The 16,867-nt window shown below is 54.9% G+C and overlaps 5 protein-coding genes across 5 annotated transcripts; 3 read left to right on the top strand and 2 right to left on the bottom strand.

Annotated features, from left to right (window-relative positions):
* Positions 1–315: 315 nt before the first annotated feature.
* Positions 316–3,559, bottom strand: DICSQDRAFT_178797 (uncharacterized protein; the record flags this gene model as incomplete). The annotated part of the gene is made up of 8 exons (XM_007363092.1): positions 3,387–3,559; positions 3,248–3,319; positions 3,096–3,186; positions 2,837–3,035; positions 2,437–2,783; positions 2,204–2,376; positions 1,896–2,147; positions 316–1,842 (listed from the first exon to the last, which is right to left on the bottom strand). Exons 1-8 carry the CDS (start codon positions 3,465–3,467, stop codon positions 316–318), a joined length of 2,742 nt encoding a protein of 913 aa, XP_007363154.1. The 5' UTR covers positions 3,468–3,559.
* A 2,900-nt stretch (positions 3,560–6,459) lies between these two features.
* On the top strand, positions 6,460–8,790 carry DICSQDRAFT_53769 (general amino acid permease 1; the record flags this gene model as incomplete). The annotated part of the gene is made up of 10 exons (XM_007363091.1): positions 6,460–6,630; positions 6,749–6,966; positions 7,041–7,125; positions 7,200–7,311; positions 7,414–7,496; positions 7,558–7,691; positions 7,747–7,828; positions 7,894–8,320; positions 8,382–8,546; positions 8,612–8,790. 10 exons carry the CDS (start codon positions 6,460–6,462, stop codon positions 8,788–8,790), a joined length of 1,656 nt encoding a protein of 551 aa, XP_007363153.1.
* A 984-nt stretch (positions 8,791–9,774) lies between these two features.
* DICSQDRAFT_14876 (uncharacterized protein) lies at positions 9,775–9,999 on the bottom strand (the record flags this gene model as incomplete). The annotated part of the gene is made up of 1 exon (XM_007363090.1): positions 9,775–9,999. A coding segment is annotated over one exon (225 nt), but the record flags the coding sequence as incomplete, so codon positions are not given.
* A 2,216-nt stretch (positions 10,000–12,215) lies between these two features.
* DICSQDRAFT_167503 (glutathione S-transferase C-terminal-like protein) lies at positions 12,216–13,078 on the top strand (the record flags this gene model as incomplete). The annotated part of the gene is made up of 4 exons (XM_007363089.1): positions 12,216–12,271; positions 12,338–12,622; positions 12,680–12,931; positions 13,006–13,078. The coding sequence occupies 4 exons, from the start codon at positions 12,216–12,218 to the stop codon at positions 13,076–13,078; spliced, it is 666 nt and encodes a 221-aa protein (XP_007363151.1).
* A 3,043-nt stretch (positions 13,079–16,121) lies between these two features.
* Positions 16,122–16,856, top strand: DICSQDRAFT_134019 (uncharacterized protein). The gene is made up of 5 exons (XM_007363088.1): positions 16,122–16,155; positions 16,212–16,389; positions 16,483–16,574; positions 16,637–16,704; positions 16,770–16,856. Exons 3-5 carry the CDS (start codon positions 16,568–16,570, stop codon positions 16,848–16,850), a joined length of 156 nt encoding a protein of 51 aa, XP_007363150.1. The 5' UTR covers positions 16,122–16,155; positions 16,212–16,389; positions 16,483–16,567; the 3' UTR covers positions 16,851–16,856.
* Positions 16,857–16,867: the final 11 nt, after the last annotated feature.

The following is a 16,867-nucleotide window of genomic DNA, read 5'->3' as shown; positions in this document are numbered from 1 at the left end:
CCCAGCTTCAACCTGTCGCCGAGTACGACACTAAAAAGACGCGTCTCACTTGTCTCACCCTAGCCGAGGGAGATGTCGTCGCGATTGCATCCACCAACGGCAAGCGCAAACGTGAAGTCGACGGTGACGAGGAGGACGCTGAAGCCGACGAGGACGACTTCGGCCTCCAGGACGATGCAGACGGAGGTGACGAGGAGGAAGAGGAAGCGGAGGAGGAAGGCGACGGAGAGTCAGAAGACGAGTAGTCTGACTAGTACGGTTACAGCAGGATATATTACAGTCCGCACAGCATGATACGATAGCAATCTGAACGCTCTACATAAAGTCGATCGCGCGTTTCCGCCCTCTCTGCGGACCCGCCTCATCTCCATCGACTTGCATCCCCACCCCAGCAGCAGCGCTCGTAGGCATTGGGAGGTTCTTGACGACCTCCGGCGCAGGCTTTTCCACCCACATGCTATCGTCTTCATCCTCCCCATGCTTTTCCTTCCGCTTCTTCTTCTTGCGCTCTCTATCTTTCTCCTTCTCCTTGGGCGGCGCGGGCCCGAAGCTGGGTATGCTCCCGTCGTCCTCGGCGTCGAAAGAGACTAGGGTCGCCTTTGCCTTCTTATCTTGATCTTTCTTCTTGCCCTTCCCGTCCTTGTCCTTGCGCGACTCGCGTTCCGAGCGTGGAACGAATGTCGGCTTGAACGTCGCGAGGTCGACTTGCTCTAACGGCTCGTTAGGCCGCGCCACAGGCGCGGGTGATGCAGAAGGCTCGGCCTTCAGCTTCGCAAGGGCGAGGATGTCGAAGGGCGGGGATGTCGGCTCCGCCTTGTCGTTCGCTTCCTCGCCTTCGTCGTCGCTATCCTCATCGTCGCTCGCGAAGATCGCCTTGAAGACGTCCATCGCGGGCCGCTGGTACGTCAGGATGTCTCTACCCTGCGTCTCGTCCTCTCCTAACCCTATGTTTGCTAAATTCCTCGGCCCGCTCTTCAGCTCCTCTACGCTTTCGGACGCTGTGATCATCGCAATCGGCGCAGCAGACGAAGGACCTGCGTCCGTGGAGGAACCGGCGGCTCCTCCCGCGTCCCTCTTCGCTGCCGCGGCCGCACCCGTGGCGAACTCGAACCCCGCTGACGCAGCGCCCGCTTGCTCCGTCAAGTCTACCTCCGGCTCCTTCACCCCGAACCGCTTGCATAGCAGCTTCGCGGGGTGCCAAGGCACCGTCTCCCTCGTGAGTGGGCCGTACATCCCCAGTCGCACCGCGCCCATCTTCGGGTCCCCCTCCTCCTTGTCTAGGGGCTCCTCGCCCTTTTCCTCGGGTACATGCTCCGCGTAGGATGTCGGCTGGTGGAGGCCCTCGACGACATTGGGGCCTAATTCGACAACGGCGGACGAGCGGAAGCGGCCCGCCATTGCGGCGGAGAGGGGCTTGAACACCGTCGCTGACTTGGCGTAGTCCTCGAGCTCCTTGTTGAACTCATCGACACTTTGGTGCGGGAAGCGACCAAAACCGAGCTTCTCGGGTGAATCAGCAAGGGAGGGGTCGGAGAGGAAAGTGAGGAAGGCGGTGTAGCGCGACTGCTTAAGTGGGTCGGCGGTGAACGGCTGGAAACCAGAGAGCGCAGCCTTCGCAATGGATGGATGGAGATTCGGGATGCGTATACCGCTGGGGGCTTGAGGCTGGGGACCGGGGGTGGGAGGACGGGGAGGAGTGCTAGCATTCGTCGAAGGTAAGGTTGCGCCTTCCGCGCGTGCCTTGCGGAGGGATTGGAGGCGTTCGCGGTCCTTCTGGGAAAGGAACTCGAATACCGACCGCGTCTTCGCCGGTAGAGGGGTCTCGCCTAGCATTGAGCCTCGCTACAATCATGGTAAATTAGAATAGATTAACCACAGCGCGATAGGACACTGACCTGGTCGGCCGATAGCTGACTGGCCTTCCATTCCACGTGAGAGCGTGTGGACTGTGCTGGATGCTCCGTTGAGGGCTCGTTTTCCTTGCCTTTGTCTTGATTCCAGACCCTGTAAGGATCGGGTCGCCAATCTGGAGGAACTTTTGGGAGCGGGAACCAGCGATCCTCAGAGACTGGCTTGTTAGAGAGGACAAAGCCTTTCAGGACAGGAGTTCCGTCGTTGAAGGTCTGAGTTATTCCTGGGGGTACACTCTTACCAACGTGGGTCAGCCACGTCATACAGGATTTACACGATGCGTGTAGCTCACAGGTTCCTGTATTGCATTTCGCCTCCGAGAAGCACTGGACCCGACGGTAATATAATGATCGTCATCGCCCAGACTACTGTCATAAGCCATACGATTACGACCGGAGGGGCCACCATCATAAATGTCAAGGTCGTCATCATCTGCATCGTTCAGGGCTCCCAAACCAAAACCAGCTTTGAAAAGCAACATAAGCCAACTTCGGAAAATGACCGTTAGCTGAGAACTATACGAACCAGAGATGTTGGGCCCCGTTGATCCTCGTTCTCCACCGACACTCTCGTGGAGACTGAGCCCCGGTGCGTACCCTAAACCGTGGAAATTATCCTTTCGAGGATAGATCACGACTGGGGCGTCCTTCCGGGGGTACAGGTGCTTCCTAGCCTCTTCGATATCCTCCTCATCCCCGTTGACTTCCTTTGAGGGGTCCATGAAGCCGGCGTCCTGGGCTCTCTTCTGTGCATACGTTAGGCGAGGGCCGATACCTTGTCCCAACCTCCAACCCATCTTCTTCAGGATCTTCGCGCCGACCGAGTCTTTGGGTGGAGGCACAAGTGTAGCGGCGAGAACGGAAGTGATAGGGCTGGTTCTGCTATCAGCTTACAGGACGCACTCGAGGACTGGCTCCGTACGCACTCTTCATCCCCTGCCTCGCCAGCCTTTGTCCTCTTCTCTGCCGCAGTGCCACCAAAGTCCATCTCTTCATGTTCGTCTACAAGTTTCCGACTCTCACGCAGCTCCGCCAGGTCCTCCTCGTCCATGAAGTCTTCTGGCCGAGCTGCCTTCTTCTTGGCGCGCTCGTTCCTTGACGACACGAACGTCGACGGCGTCCATCCTGATCGTGTATGTAGCTCAGTGATTCGTCGTTGTGAATCGTCCAGCGTGAGTTACATACCCTCCTTCGAGCCTACGGTGTTGAAGTACCCAGCCGAAAAGCCTCCCGTGAACGCTCCGTGTAACCGCCTCCGTCCCTTCTCATCGCGGACCTGACAGTGATGAAGACGCGCTTGAATGAAAGCTCTCGTGCATGTATCAATATCAACGTACGTCTTGCTTCCATAAGGGAACAAATTCGCCGATATCTTTCGACTTCTCGAGTGGCGGCAGCGGCGTTCCAATCTGCGGACACATAATAGTTGATATATAAGCGTTTTCAGGAGCTCGGGGCGCACGCAAGTAGACATACCAAGCAGAAGTTCTCGTTTGCCTTCGAGCTCGCGGTATCCACACCAAGGTCGTTCAGTTTGCGTTTCAAACGACTTGTCATGATGGTGGTCACCCTATCTCAAGGAAGACAATGAATAGAACGTCGTACAGTGTCGCCTAGAGCCTACGAGAGGCAGCACGGGAAGAATGTGGATAAGGGCGGGTGATGTCAAGTCTCAGCAGTCCAGGGCCGAACGCCTCATAGTGTGCAAGCGCTTATCACCAAACCGGCGCTTTGTCCGACCAAGCCACAGCCACCGTAAATGACCATCATCAACCTCATCGTTCTTGCGTCCTCCCGTCACCCTTTGCCACGTGCATTCTAACAACACTCCCGAGATATCTGAACGGAATTATTTGTTACGCGAGGCACGCATTGCTCACTGATAAGGCGAAAGTTGTACCAATAACTGAAGCCTGACGAACGAATTGTCCGGAACGAAGGACACTTCAAGAAAGGAGGCTGCTCATATTCTCGTAGGTTCCACAAATTCCATCGTAGCAGGCACCCCAGAGTATTGTGTCTCAAGAGTCAAATGCAGCTTTATGCTCTCTCGACCCGCACATCAAGCTAATGTGACTGCGCAAGCCACAAGTGGTCCATGGCATTCTCACTAATGTCCGTACAGGCCGGCCAAGGTGGTCGTCGTGAGTGTCCAATCCAATGAATCAAGTCATTAACGTTCTCCGGGACTCGCCATGTGTCTCCAGATGACTGCTCGCAGTAGATGGCGCCTTGCGTGAGATGCCGGGTGACGCCACGTCCTACATGTCCCTATATGCGCTCTCAGGTGTAAGCGCGTGGAAGGAAAGCCCACAAGAGCGAAAGCCTGTCTAGAATAAGGTGGTGGGGTGACAACCCAGATGTGTGGAACGCCAAGGCGTGTCATTGCATCGCCATGGGCGCGGACAAGTTATACGGACGGATCTTCGAGCATATGCACAACTGCGCCTTCCGATGTGCACTTCCCTGCAAGTGACTTGTTTGGACTAGATTCTCAACACGGAGGAAGTAGTACAATTGCGCGTCTGCTCCACTTTATGTAGCATCCGTGTCTCGGATCCTGACGGCACGACGGTCCTGACATACCGAGGGCATGCAGGGCGCGTTTCGCTAGAGCATTGAACGCGTCTGGGCCTAAGACTTCTATCAGGAAAGCGATATGTATCAATTTCAGACTACAGAGAACATCTTCTTTGCATCCATTCATGACGGTACCAGAACGCACATTCGTGATTCGGGATGGTTGCCCGGTCCTTACGGTATCCATTGGCCTGCCTGCCCCGCTCATCGTCGAATCAGCCCCTGGAAACTGCTGGACCGTTGGAAGACCGCTGAAGAGGCCTAGCGCCCTTACTCAGCGAGACGGCCTGCCGGACCATGTGCTGACAGTGACTATAACGTGAACGCCTTGTCTAGGCATCTCGTCTCATCTCGCCCGGTGTGGAGAGCCCTTCGTGATTGGGGGCCAGGCAGAACATCTCATGCAGGGCATCTCATGCACTGGACAGCTGATAAGTGCCCATAACGAGGACCGTCTGCTGGGTTGGGGGTGTGGAAGTCAGCTCTTCATCCCGCTCCGGGCCTTTGCAGACGTCAAACACGATTTGCACTCACAGCGTTCCCCTGCTCTACATATGACGCACAGGCGAGCAGTTTCCTTATCGCCCCGCACGTGCAGTTGTTCAGCCGCAATTATGTTCTTATCTCTCGATGCCTGCCCTCGGGTTCCAGATAGGGACACTGCCAGCCTACTTGACCACTTCCGATCTTCCCCAGCATGGGAACTGTCAGCAGTCTCCGGCATTCTAATCCCTAACGTCTATCCACCATCATTGCGCGCAAAGAGACCGGAGGAATTCTGTCGTCGACTTCGATCAACGTCCGAGTTTGAAGACCGGCGGGAGATAAGCGGTGATGAATGAGGCCGCTTTACGTTGTGAGTCATGCCACCCTCGACGGTCTGGTAGCACTCAGTCTGACACACACCTTTGCCACTGGCTTTTCCGAGAGCATGCGCGGACACATTTATGACTCGTCGAGCTTCGGCCGACTACGCCCAAGACGTCGAGTTGTTGCGACGCGCCCAACTGTTCATCTCTCCCGTATCAATGAGGACGACCCCGTCGTAAGTCGTCTGGCCTTGTCTGTCTGAGGCACCTGCGCTCAGGAAGTCAGCCTGATGCTCTCGTAGTATCAAGTAATAGTGCTCGTGTGCGTGACTTGCGAGGCCAAAGGAACGGTGCGCCTTCGGGTGCCTGCGGTTTGTCAAGCGCCCGTTTCGGAACACACGATTGAAGATCTGAGGCAGATTTAAATGTTGCCGCGGCCGCTTGTGAGCTGCAAGATCGAGCTACGATGGAATGAAAGAACATGCGTTTGATGGCATGTCCATGTCGGGGTGGGCGCGCCTCTCCACGGTGGCACGCGTGGTTCCCTAGCCGGCCATTCTCACGCCGCGATCGCTAATGCCATTTCTGTCTCTCCACCTGCTCACCGAGCCTGTTTTATTTTCCAGTTCCTTCCGGATTCCGCAGCCTGCTCGCCTCTAGCATCCTCAAGGGCGTAGGTTATCAACACAGTAGCCCGCCATACTATGGCTGCGTCGCCAGTGAGAACAGATGCGAACACAACTCAAACATGATGCGGGTGTTGTCGCGTCGTGGATGGCTGTTTGGAATGTGGGGGCGAGACATCGGTTGCTCGGTTGGGACCCCCCCCCCACCCGCCATCATGGCATCAACCGTTATCAGCAGGTCCCATGAGCTCCTGCGTTCCTTATCTCGCCTCCACACTCTTCCTGCAACTGACATGGGCGTCCCAGGCCGAATTCGCTCCGTGGCCATCGGGAGACGTATTTGCCCGGGGTTATATACTCCTCCCATACCCTTCGCGGCTCAGCGAGCTCTTTCTCTCCAACGCTGCACTTCAGGCGGGGTCTTTCCCATCCATTCTTTTCTGTGCGCATCCCTCATCTGCCTGAGGGCCCTTGACATTTCTTCTTCATTCCCCAACCTCATTGCTCGCCCGCCCCCCTGCTGTCTTTGTCGCAATGTCAGAGAAGCGCGACTCTCAAGAGAAGACCGATGGGTCAAGCTCTCTCGAAAAGGGTGCCGTTCACGACTATGTCGTGCAACAGACCGACGATCGCTACCACTTCGACGCAGCCGATCTCGACCGCGTCCAGCGCAGGCTGAAGCAGCGCCATGTCCAGATGATTGCTGTGAGTCCCCATTCCGTATTCATCTCACGTTTCCACATGGGCGTGGTGCCATCGCGTCACGCTCCCCCCACTTGCCCGCTCTTCTCTCGGTACAAAGTTGTGTGCTCAACCTCGCTAGATCGCTGGTACACTTGGCACTGGTCTTTTCTTGGGTTCTGGTCATTCCCTCCAAGCAGCTGGCCCGCTCGGCGCCCTCATCGCCTACGCCTTCGTCGGCACGACCGCATACGCCTCCCTCTGCGCCATCGGTGAGATGACCGCCCACGCGCCGATATCCGGAACCTTCCCCCACTTTGCTGCGCGTTGGGTGGACCCCGCCTTGGGATTCGCACTTGGGTGAGCGCGCGCCCTTTTCGGCCGCTCTTCGGACAGATGGGAAATTGACATGGATTCTCTTTCGTTCGTTTTAGCTGGAACTATTTCTATACCAACGCCATCTCGGTCCCTGTTGAAATCAGCGCCGCTGGCCTTCTGCTCACGTTCTGGGATGACAATGTGAGTGCGGCGTTTGAGTTCAGTCGCCTACCCCACTCGCTAAACGCGACTTTCCTTGTCATGACATGCGACAGAGCAAGCATCAAGCAGGTTACATCGCCGCCATCGTTGTCTGCGCATGTGCCATCAACATTTTCGGCGTGCGATGGTTTGGGGAGTCCGAGTTCGTCTTCTCCATAATCAAGTGTAAGTGTAGCCGAGTCAAAATGGTCCTTGCCGTCATGTAGGACGGATGAAAATCCGAAAGCGCGTGGTACTAACCACGGTGTTTGTCATTGTGCACTTCAGTATCTCTGATCACCATCCTCATCATCACCGGCTTGGTAATCGACCTCGGTGGTGCTCCAAACCACCAGCGTTTGGGCTTCCATGTAGGTCCTGTTGCCCATGCCTCTCGCAGAAGGCATTTTGATGGCTTCTGCAACTTTTTAGTATTGGAAGAATCCTGGTCCGCTCAACGGCGCCGATCTCACTCCCAGCAAGCCAGGCCTCGACAAGTTCCTCGGTATCTTGTCCGTGATCGTTCAGGCCGCGTTCTCCTTCCAGGGTATGGAGCTTGTCGCAGTGTACGTGTTCTCTTGTACGTCGAGGAACTCGGCAATGACATCGATACCTTGACAGCGCCGCTTCCGAGACCGAGAGCCCTCGTCGCAACATCTCGAAGGCCGTTCGCCGTGTATTCTGGCGCATTCTTGTGTTCTACGTGAGTCGTCCGTCCGTGAATCCTGTGCGTTTTACCTTATGACCAATCTGTTCCGTGCTGTACAGCTCCTCGGTCTCCTCATTACCGGCATGATCGTCCCCTTCAACGACCCAAACTTGCTCTCAGCCTCTGGTAACGCCGCCGAGTCCCCTTATGTCATCGCCATGACCCGCGCAGGCATCAAGGTCCTTCCGCACATCATCAACGCTGGTGTCTTCACCTCCGCCTTCTCCGCCGGCAACTCGTTCCTGTTCTGCGCCTCCCGTGTTCTCTATGGTCTCGCGCTCCGAGGACAAGCGCCCAAGATTTTCACGTACTGCACGAAGAAGGGTCTTCCGCTCTTGGCTGTGCTCGCGTCGAGCGCGTTCTCCCTGCTGGCGTTCATGACCGTGTCTAGCGGCGGTGAGACGGTGTTCAACTGGTTCCAGAGCTTGTCTGCCGTCGGTGGATTCTTCGGCTGGTGGTCGATGAACTTGACCTACGTCTACTTCTGTAAGTACACGGAAGATCTGATTCGCATCACAAGAATGCGGAGACTGATGCGCATCTACAGACCGTGGCTTCAAGGCGCAAGGCCTCGACCGCAAGAAGCTGCTCTACTGGAACCCGCTCCAGCCGTACCTCGCGTATTGGGGCATATTCTGGATCACCATCTTCATCCTCATCAACGGCTTCACCGTCTTCTGGAACTTCAACGCGTCCAGCTTCCTGACTTCTTGTGCGTATCCGCGGTCTGTGCTGTTCCGCCTGTCATCCAATGCTCATTTCCTCGTTTCGCGATAGACATCAACATCCCGCTCTTCTTCATACTCTGGATCGGGTACAAGGTCATCAAGCGAACAAAGGTGTGGAAGCCGGAAGAAATGGACTTCGTCACCGGCATCCCGACTGTCGAGGAGACCGAAATCCCCGAAGAGCCTCCACGCACCATCGGCCAAAAAATCTTCGCGATAATCTTCTGAGACCGTACCCCGCGCACGCTACGCTCTTCCTTTGCTCGTCTGCTGTGCTGCTGCTGTCGATGTGCCACGATGTGGATGTTGTTGTACGATGTAGGTGATGTGTCACGGCGCTCTCACGACGCGACGGACTTTCTTGTTCGTCCTGGTACCAGGCGGGTCTCAGCAAGCACGAGAACGCTCCACGGGGCCTAATGTATCACGCATAATACTATATATTCTCCTCGTGTAGTACATACCTTTCAAACACTGCGCGCTGGTCTGTTTTCGGGTCGACGGGTGCACCGAAGGGCACTTAGGCCGATACCGTTAGCTTATCACCCATGTACGTTGCTTGCCTCCATTCCACTTCTGTCGTCAAGCCTGCCTTGTACGCGTCTATAGGATGCGCCTTCCTGTCGTTTCGGGCCCAAACTTAGGCCGTTATGCGTGTTCGGCGGGGGAATGCTTATGACCAGGTGGGCTCGAGTCCCTTCTCTATTGCCGCTAGCAACTCAGCGCGTTGTGTACAGGTACAAGACTAAGGGTTCCGGGCACCGCCAGGGCAAGTGCTAACGAACAAAACTGTCAGCGACAGATGGCCCCGTCATAGTCGATGTAGTCCTCCTCCATCTTTAGCAGCTCTTCGCTAGCTTCACTAGGCTGTTCATCGTCGCATCCGTCGCGATCGTCGGGCATGTGTTGGCGAAGCATCGTCCAGTCAAATTGGGCCGCGGGGGGTGCTGGCGTTGGGGGCGCCGAGTCCGAGCAGGCGAAGTCGAACGTATCGGACTCGTGAAGATAATCTGCGCAGTCGTCGTCGGAGAGCATGTCGACGTCTTCGGACACGATCTCCTCTTCGACTGTCGGAGGCTGCAGTGGCTGCTCAAGCTGCCCCTGTGCTCCCAGGCCCTGGCCGTCGCCATGGGTGGCGCGAGAAGTTCCTGCTTTGGCGCTCTTCTTCCCAGAAGCCCGCCCCCGCTTGGGCTTGGGTTCCCCTCTAGGCCGCGGAGAGAATTTGTAGTCCGGATAGCGTTCCTTGTGGGCCTTCTTCTCCGTAGCCGCGCGGGCTTCCCAGTGGTCCCTCACTTCCGCCGACTCGCATTGCCACTGCTCGCCGGCGTACTTCGAGAAGTTGACTTGGCGTTTTTCGCTGTTCTCAGCCCACTGTGTTTTGACCGTGTCCCAAAGATGGCTCCTGTATAGGAAGAACGCGTTCGGTGGACGGCGAATGCGCTCGGGTTCTTCGGGAGAGGAGGACTTCGAGGGGGAGGCTTGGCTCTTGATCTTGACGGGCGACTCTCGGGACTTGCGAGGCATTCCGCTAGATCAAGTGACGTCGGGAAGAAAGGGAATGTGGTACAGAGGCGAGGAAACAGGAAAGCCTGGCAGCAGTATATATCATAATGTTCCTCATGTCGCTTTGCCACAACCACGGTGGGCGACACAAAGCGCGACAGTGATATCGTGTGGCGCCACACCAGCTTTGCGAACACAACAATTGTGAGCCGCCTAGGCCTGCTGTACCAAGCGTGGCTGGGTAGTGGAACCCTGCTTTACGAAGGTACTAAGCAGTTGTTTCCCTACAGAGCCAAGCGCATGAAGCAGTTGGGAGCGTGGCTTGATTCAAGCCTATGCTGCAATGACCGCGGCCATCCCTCGCGTCGTTAAGTTGTCGACTCACCCTGACTGCGATCCTACGTAACGAAAACAAGCTTCAGAGAGCTATTCAATTTCACGCAAGCCATCTCGATTCCTGTGCGGCAGCGACATGCCCTCTTTGCATCCAAGGCTTGCACATGGCGAGACACTAGCGAAGATGGCCTCTAAGGATGTGTAGGCCCCCTGTACGCCCGCTGAACGTGGTTGTGCCTCCTGGGAAAGCGAGGACGTGCATGTCTTAATTTTTACTATTAGGAGCGGCGTGACGAGGTATCGCCGAGTGTAAAACACTCCAGGAGCCCATTGTGTAGGATCCTGTCAAGTGATACATACTTACAGCAAAACCATGCTCTTCCAAAATTCGCGTTCTGTAAGGTTTCGGAGGGTGAAGGGGATCGGAAAAATATGTCGGCTGAAGTCACGCCTATTCAAGCCTGCAAGTGCGTGCATTCATTTCAGTGCGCGTCGTCTATGTCGACTTCGAGGTTTAACACGACAACTCACGAGACGATCTCTCCTCCTGTACGACGGAAGTGTGCATCATATCTTCATGTTCTTAAGCCAGTATCAGAGAATGTCTCAGAACTTCTTGGCTCAAGGTGGAAATCAGAATATGAAACATAGTCAATCTCGGGTTAGTGACTGCACTTGTGGTCTCCTTCTTCAACCGTAGCCAGCTCGTACACGAAATACGAGATAAGGAAGATTCCTAGCTCAGTATAGCGATGCCAACCAAGTCTGCCAAAGCAGCCTGAGTCCGGGTTCGGTTATGAGGCCTCGTGGTTCATGCAAACCCATGCTAGTCGATTTTGTCGCGTAAACACCCCAGAATCGTGCCGAAATGCTGAGTATGCGAGAGTTCGATTTGATTCATGAGCGTAGATACAGCCAGCAGTAAAGACCTTCTGACGACAGTCGGATGTGCTGCAGCTGGGCGTCTGAATTGCTGAGTTCACCGAAAGAACACACGTGGCATGGGCGCTCTCGGGTGTCTTGGACGCCTGGCGCGGCGAACCTCGACTCCCTCGATCCGAACGTGAATGACGAGTAAGTACGTCTTCGAAACACGGAGAATAGGAATTGTCGGTGAATATTTGCTGTGAATAGGCGGGCAATTGACGTACTCATGTTATCTAGCATCGAGAAGCACGTAGATTCCACAACAGACAAAGCACAGGGTAGCGTAGGCTACGCGTGGACGTTGACTCGTGCCAATTTTCAGCAGATCCGCGTAACTATGCGTGCGCAAGCTGCTGACAATGTATGCGCGTATTGGTCTCTACGTTCCTCGTCGCTAGTCTTGATCAGCAAAGGTAGCATGATTCGCTAGATTCTTTGTCATTGGGATGTTTCTCTGTTGCCACCACGTCGATGTTATTGATAGCAGATCTGCTGACCAAGGATCTGGATTCGTGTGCTGCTATGTCAGACCATCGCACTGCAGCGGCAACAGCTGCTTCCATCAAAACCTTGTGGCAACTTCGGCGATCGAAAGGTGTCTGTGTGGTGGTATGTCGGATACTATTCTTCTTTATCCCCAGTTAGGTAGTATGCTGACCGACTCAACTCGCCTCGAAGTTCTGTCTTCTGGGGTCTACGCCACACTTACCAAGCATGAAGGTGTGTAAGCACTTCAAGCTAGTAGCAGAAATGTCCAGGATCCAAGTCAAGGGCATGTCCTCAGCAGCAGGCTCTGCTATATAGGAGACGAAGACATGGCTTCATGGAGATCATCCCCACAACCTCTTCGCCTTTCCTCTTCGAAGATTTACTAGCATCATAACAAGATGTCGCACGGCAAACAATTGACCCTCTACACCCACGCTGGAGGCCCCAACGGCTGGTCAGTGTTTTTTCCGTCTCCTCGCCGCCTTCAGTATCGCAGCTACTCAGCATAATTCGCCCACAGGAAGGTCGTCAACGTTCTCGAGGAGCTCGGGTTGACCTACGAACCCATCTACCTCGACTTCGGCAAGAACGAGCAGAAAGCCCCGGAATACACCAAGTACAACCCGAACGGCCGCATCCCTACGATCATCGACCATAAGAATGGGGACTTCGTTCTCTGGGAGTCCGACGCTATTCTCCTCTACCTCACCGACAAGTATGATACTGAGAAGCGGCTCACCGTCACCGACGAGAAGGAGAAGTACTCCCTCATCCAGTGGCTCTTCTTCCAGTCCTCCGGCCAGGGGTTGGTCTCCTAATCCGCAAGTGACGTAGAGCCAGTACTGATAGCTCGTCGATATAGCCCGTACTTCGGCCAGGCGGCATGGTTCCTGCGCTACCACCCCGAACAGGTTCCGAGCGCAATCGAGAGGTACCGCAAGGAGACTCTTCGTGTCATCTCCGTGCTCGAGTCGGTTTTGTCCAAGCAGGAGTGGCTCGTGGGCGGGAAGCCCACCATCGCCGACTTCTCTTTCATCACCTGGACCAATGTCGCGCTCGGGTTCACCCTCAAGGACTACGCGGACGTTGAGAAGGACTATCCGGCGTTCTTCGCGTGAGTCTCAATTTTCACATCTACCACTCCGCATACATTTGAAGCTGACATCGACGCGGGTGTTCAACGTGTAGGTGGCACCAGAAGCTGGTGTCTCGCGACAGCGTCAAGAAGGCTCTCGCCACCCAAGCTGCCTTGAACCAGTGAGGCAGCGGGGAAGGTGACGCGCTAGATGAACGGATGGTGCGGAATATCTGGAACTTAGTAATGTTCAAAGAATTGGGTTCAGAAGAAATGTAGTGATTCTTGAAGCATGGTTCGGCATGCCGCACTTCGGATTGAGCGTGCTAGCCAGGAGGGGTCGTTAGTGTGCTGGTTTATACGTCGACTCTCGGCTACGGCCGTGCGCGATGCAACTGTCCTAAGACGTTAGTGCGCGGCCCAAGCTCTGTCTGGAGGTACTGCATGCGCGATTTGACTACAACGGCCGGAGTATATAACTTAGCGAGCAAGCTTTGCGTGGTATCGTAAGATGAGGCGAAGTATTGGCAATATGGCGTCATGGCCCAAATTGTTACCGCGGTTCTACCGGGATACTTGTTGATGCTGAACGTATGAGGTAATGCCGGGCCCAGTATGCGGTATTGTCTGTGTAGGCAATCGCTGTTGACGACTCTGCATCACGATCGGTGTGTTTCGTGGCAGTGCCATCAGCAAAAGTGTAAAAATATCCTACAGGATTGCGGACATTGCCTGAAGCGCCAGTTGTGGCACGGTCTTGCAATACCGGAAATGTATTCCGAGAGCGCGCAATACCGGCAATACCTCGCAATACCTGCGATAATGCGAAGTATTGCCCGGTATTGCCGATATTGCCTGGTGTTGTGGGATATTGCAAGGTCTTGCAATATATTTACGACATTGCAAGACCACCCATGACAGCGCATGATCTGACGTATATTGCGTGCTCTCGCTGAGTATTGCCTGAACGGGCAATACGGCAAAAGATTTTTACACTTTTGCTGATGCGGCTACTACTACCGTACACCGTGACTTTCGGATCTTGCGATCGTGCTGAATTTCGGTCCTCGACGGAGACAGTGGTGATCCTGCGACGAACCACCAGTCTTCCTAAACAGCCCGAGGAAGGGGTTCACGCATCGACTACACTGCAGAGCACTCGCATTCCTCCAGGTGGCACCGGTGCAACGCAACTGGTGTACATCAACTTTGTTAGCCGCCTGCTGAATGTCAGGTACTTCAACGATACTCTCCACACCAGATACTACATCATCATAGAAGCCCTATACTCTACTCCCACTGCATGTCCTCGAGGCCACCAGAAGGGTTCTCCCATATCTTGAATGCAGGATCCCATGGAGCGTGCGGACGCAACGAAGGACGTCATCGTGGTCATGTCGTGCCGTATCAGGCGTCTGGCGAGAAAGAATACAGGACCATACTCTATCCTCTGTGGGTGATCAACCGCAGGGGCACCGATCTGCCTCAGCGGTGTTTAGTGCGAGGGAAATGGCTGCTAGTCAAGTGCTTGCGCACGGGGAAACGTGGCGAAGCTCCATTGGACACGATCTGCTTCACAGGTCTAGATGCACGGGGAGTCCTAGGTCCTGGAGTCCTGGACTGTGGGCTAGGGTAGGTTCGTCCAGGCGCGAATGAATTACTCTATCATCGGGTCCTGAAACGCTTGTGTAGGAGCTTGCGGACCGCCCGTAAGTGTGGTCAAGTGGCTCGTGTACTGAAATGATCCTGCAAGTTGGATGCACGAGCGTGACTATGCAATAGGTCACATGTCCCAAAACGAGAGCTTCGCATGCATCGTTTTTGTAGGTGCAGGCATTCTGAGAAATGCCAGAGATCACGCGCGAGCCAACAAGTGAAATGGTCCAGTTAAGAGCGCCTCAGCAATGAGTGCGTAAGAAAGATCCATTTCCAAGTAGTGGATCCTTGCAGAGGCTGTGAACTGTGCCACTGGCAAGCACTGGCAACACGCTTCGATGAATACACAGATCCTATCGCAATCGGGAGTTACAGACCTGCTCACGCAGCGCCAAAGGCGAAGTCCCTACAGCAAAGCTCACATAGATGTCTCCAGGACCTGAGTCAGTGAGTCGTCTGAAAATACTACCCAGAGGAAAGTGGGGGAAAATTGATCCTTCCATGTCTATCTCGCTCACAAGGCTCGACAGATGCAGGCCATTCATTGCACCGAACGTGATAGAGATATATACACTGCCGATACTGATACACAGGTTGTAGGTGAAAGCGTTACGCCTAAAAGAGATACGCCGTCAAACTGCGTGTTTCGATAGGCAGGAGGAATAAGAAGAGATAGAATGTGCGTACCTTGGCCAATTTGAATGGTGCCGCAAGGGCACTGTCGAGCAGGTTCTATGGGCAGCTTGAACACCCAAGGAAGACTCATATCGGGAGTAGCCACCGCGAGCAAAGGCTGAAGATGAGATAGATAGTGAGGCCAAGAGGGGGAAAAATGATGGGGACACAGATGAAGTCGCGTTGACTCCGAGTCGTCGGGAGCCGTCGCGGGTATTGCCGGCGCAGGCGTCTAACGCTCCGCTGGCGGTGACTTGGCCATCTCATCGCCGACTTGTTCATGCCTCCGATCAGGCTTCTAGCCCATTAGTGAATTAACGCTTGAGTATTGTGTTCTCGCAGCGTTTCGAGGTTAGATCGTCACTAACGACCACAAGGCCGATCAAGCGTCAGATGTGGATCCGCGCGCCGCCGAGCCCTGAGGCACTCTGCAATGATCCTGGCCGTATCTCCTCTAACACGAGGGAACTCGGGAAACTCGGACTCGGAGAGCGTTCATTCAGGCCATGCTGCAGGTTTCAACACTCTAATTCAATTCTGTGTGCGCTTGTAGGATCCGACGTGCCGCTACAAGGACGATCAGATTGAGTAAGTACTGCCCTCCATGGCCACTGTGCGTACACGTTACGGCCTTGCTGATGTCCCCAACCAGATTCTCCCCTACAAACCGTGTCACACCGCAGCCCAGTCAAGAGCACCTGCTCTTCTGCATCAAGCAAACGCTCTATCTCGTACAGAGTAGCCATTATTGTAGAATACGCACAGCCGTGTGGTTCTGGCTCAGCTTGGGCAACGTGACGGTCTCGTCGCTCTACATTCTTGGCACAGGTCTGCAACATAACCTATTTCTAACGAAGATTTCCCGAGTGCAGCCCGTGACTACGAGGTAGATGAGCACTCATCATGATCATGAGACCCACGCAGGATCCCATGTGAGTAATTCGTTCACCGTCACGTAACAAGTGCTGTCGCTCATAGGCTCGACTAGAGCACATCGGGTCCTACATTCAATGAGGGCGCATCTACTCAAGGGCTAAGTTTTGACCGGTAGCAGCATTCGGGAGGACCCAGATTTGTCTGTTCCTTATCATGCGTTCAATATGTACAAGGCAACTGGCATTTCAGGGTACTCGGAATTCCCGACGGGCATCGGTCGAGGTGGATAGGTAAGCGTCCAGAGAAGTCATTTGCAATACAAGGCTCCGGCAGTAGTTCACCTGACGACCAAAAAATTCTCCCCTGCATTGACATATATTCAGTCACTGCGGGCGGCGACGGCGCGCTTGTACAAGTGGGCGTGGCCGCTGAACTAGGCCATTGGAAGATGGTTGTCCAAGACCCAGAATGATCAGTACGTTAAGAAGCGTCCAGTGCACCTGCACGCTCTGTTGCTGATTAATCGTGACAGCACAGCCAGCTCAAGTGCGCTCGTCACAAGCGCGGTCAAAGGGCGGTGCGCGCTCAGCGCCGCACTGAGTCTTGTGAGTGGAGCCAAACCTCTCGGTCTGCGCGCTTGCTCCCCTCTTTTCCTCATTTGCGCACCCAGTATGCTTGCATGAAGCTCGGCGTTGCTCGGCTAGCACTAAGCATGCACGGATGCAAGACCGAGCAAGACCGAGCCCACTAGTAACTCCCTCGCACGCT

This window comes from Dichomitus squalens (assembly GCF_000275845.1).
Source record: "Dichomitus squalens LYAD-421 SS1 unplaced genomic scaffold DICSQscaffold_5, whole genome shotgun sequence".
In the NCBI taxonomy this organism is placed as follows: domain Eukaryota; kingdom Fungi; phylum Basidiomycota; class Agaricomycetes; order Polyporales; family Polyporaceae; genus Dichomitus; species Dichomitus squalens.
Note: the sequence above shows the minus strand (reverse complement) of the source record. Positions and strands in the feature narration are given on the sequence as shown.

What these genes read in the sequence shown, in the direction of transcription:
- DICSQDRAFT_134019 (XM_007363088.1), top strand. An exon ending in TCAGCGCCGCACTGAGTCTT is followed by an intron (nt 16,705 to 16,769) that starts GTGAGTGGAGCC and finishes TTGCGCACCCAG; the next exon opens with TATGCTTGCATGAAGCTCGG.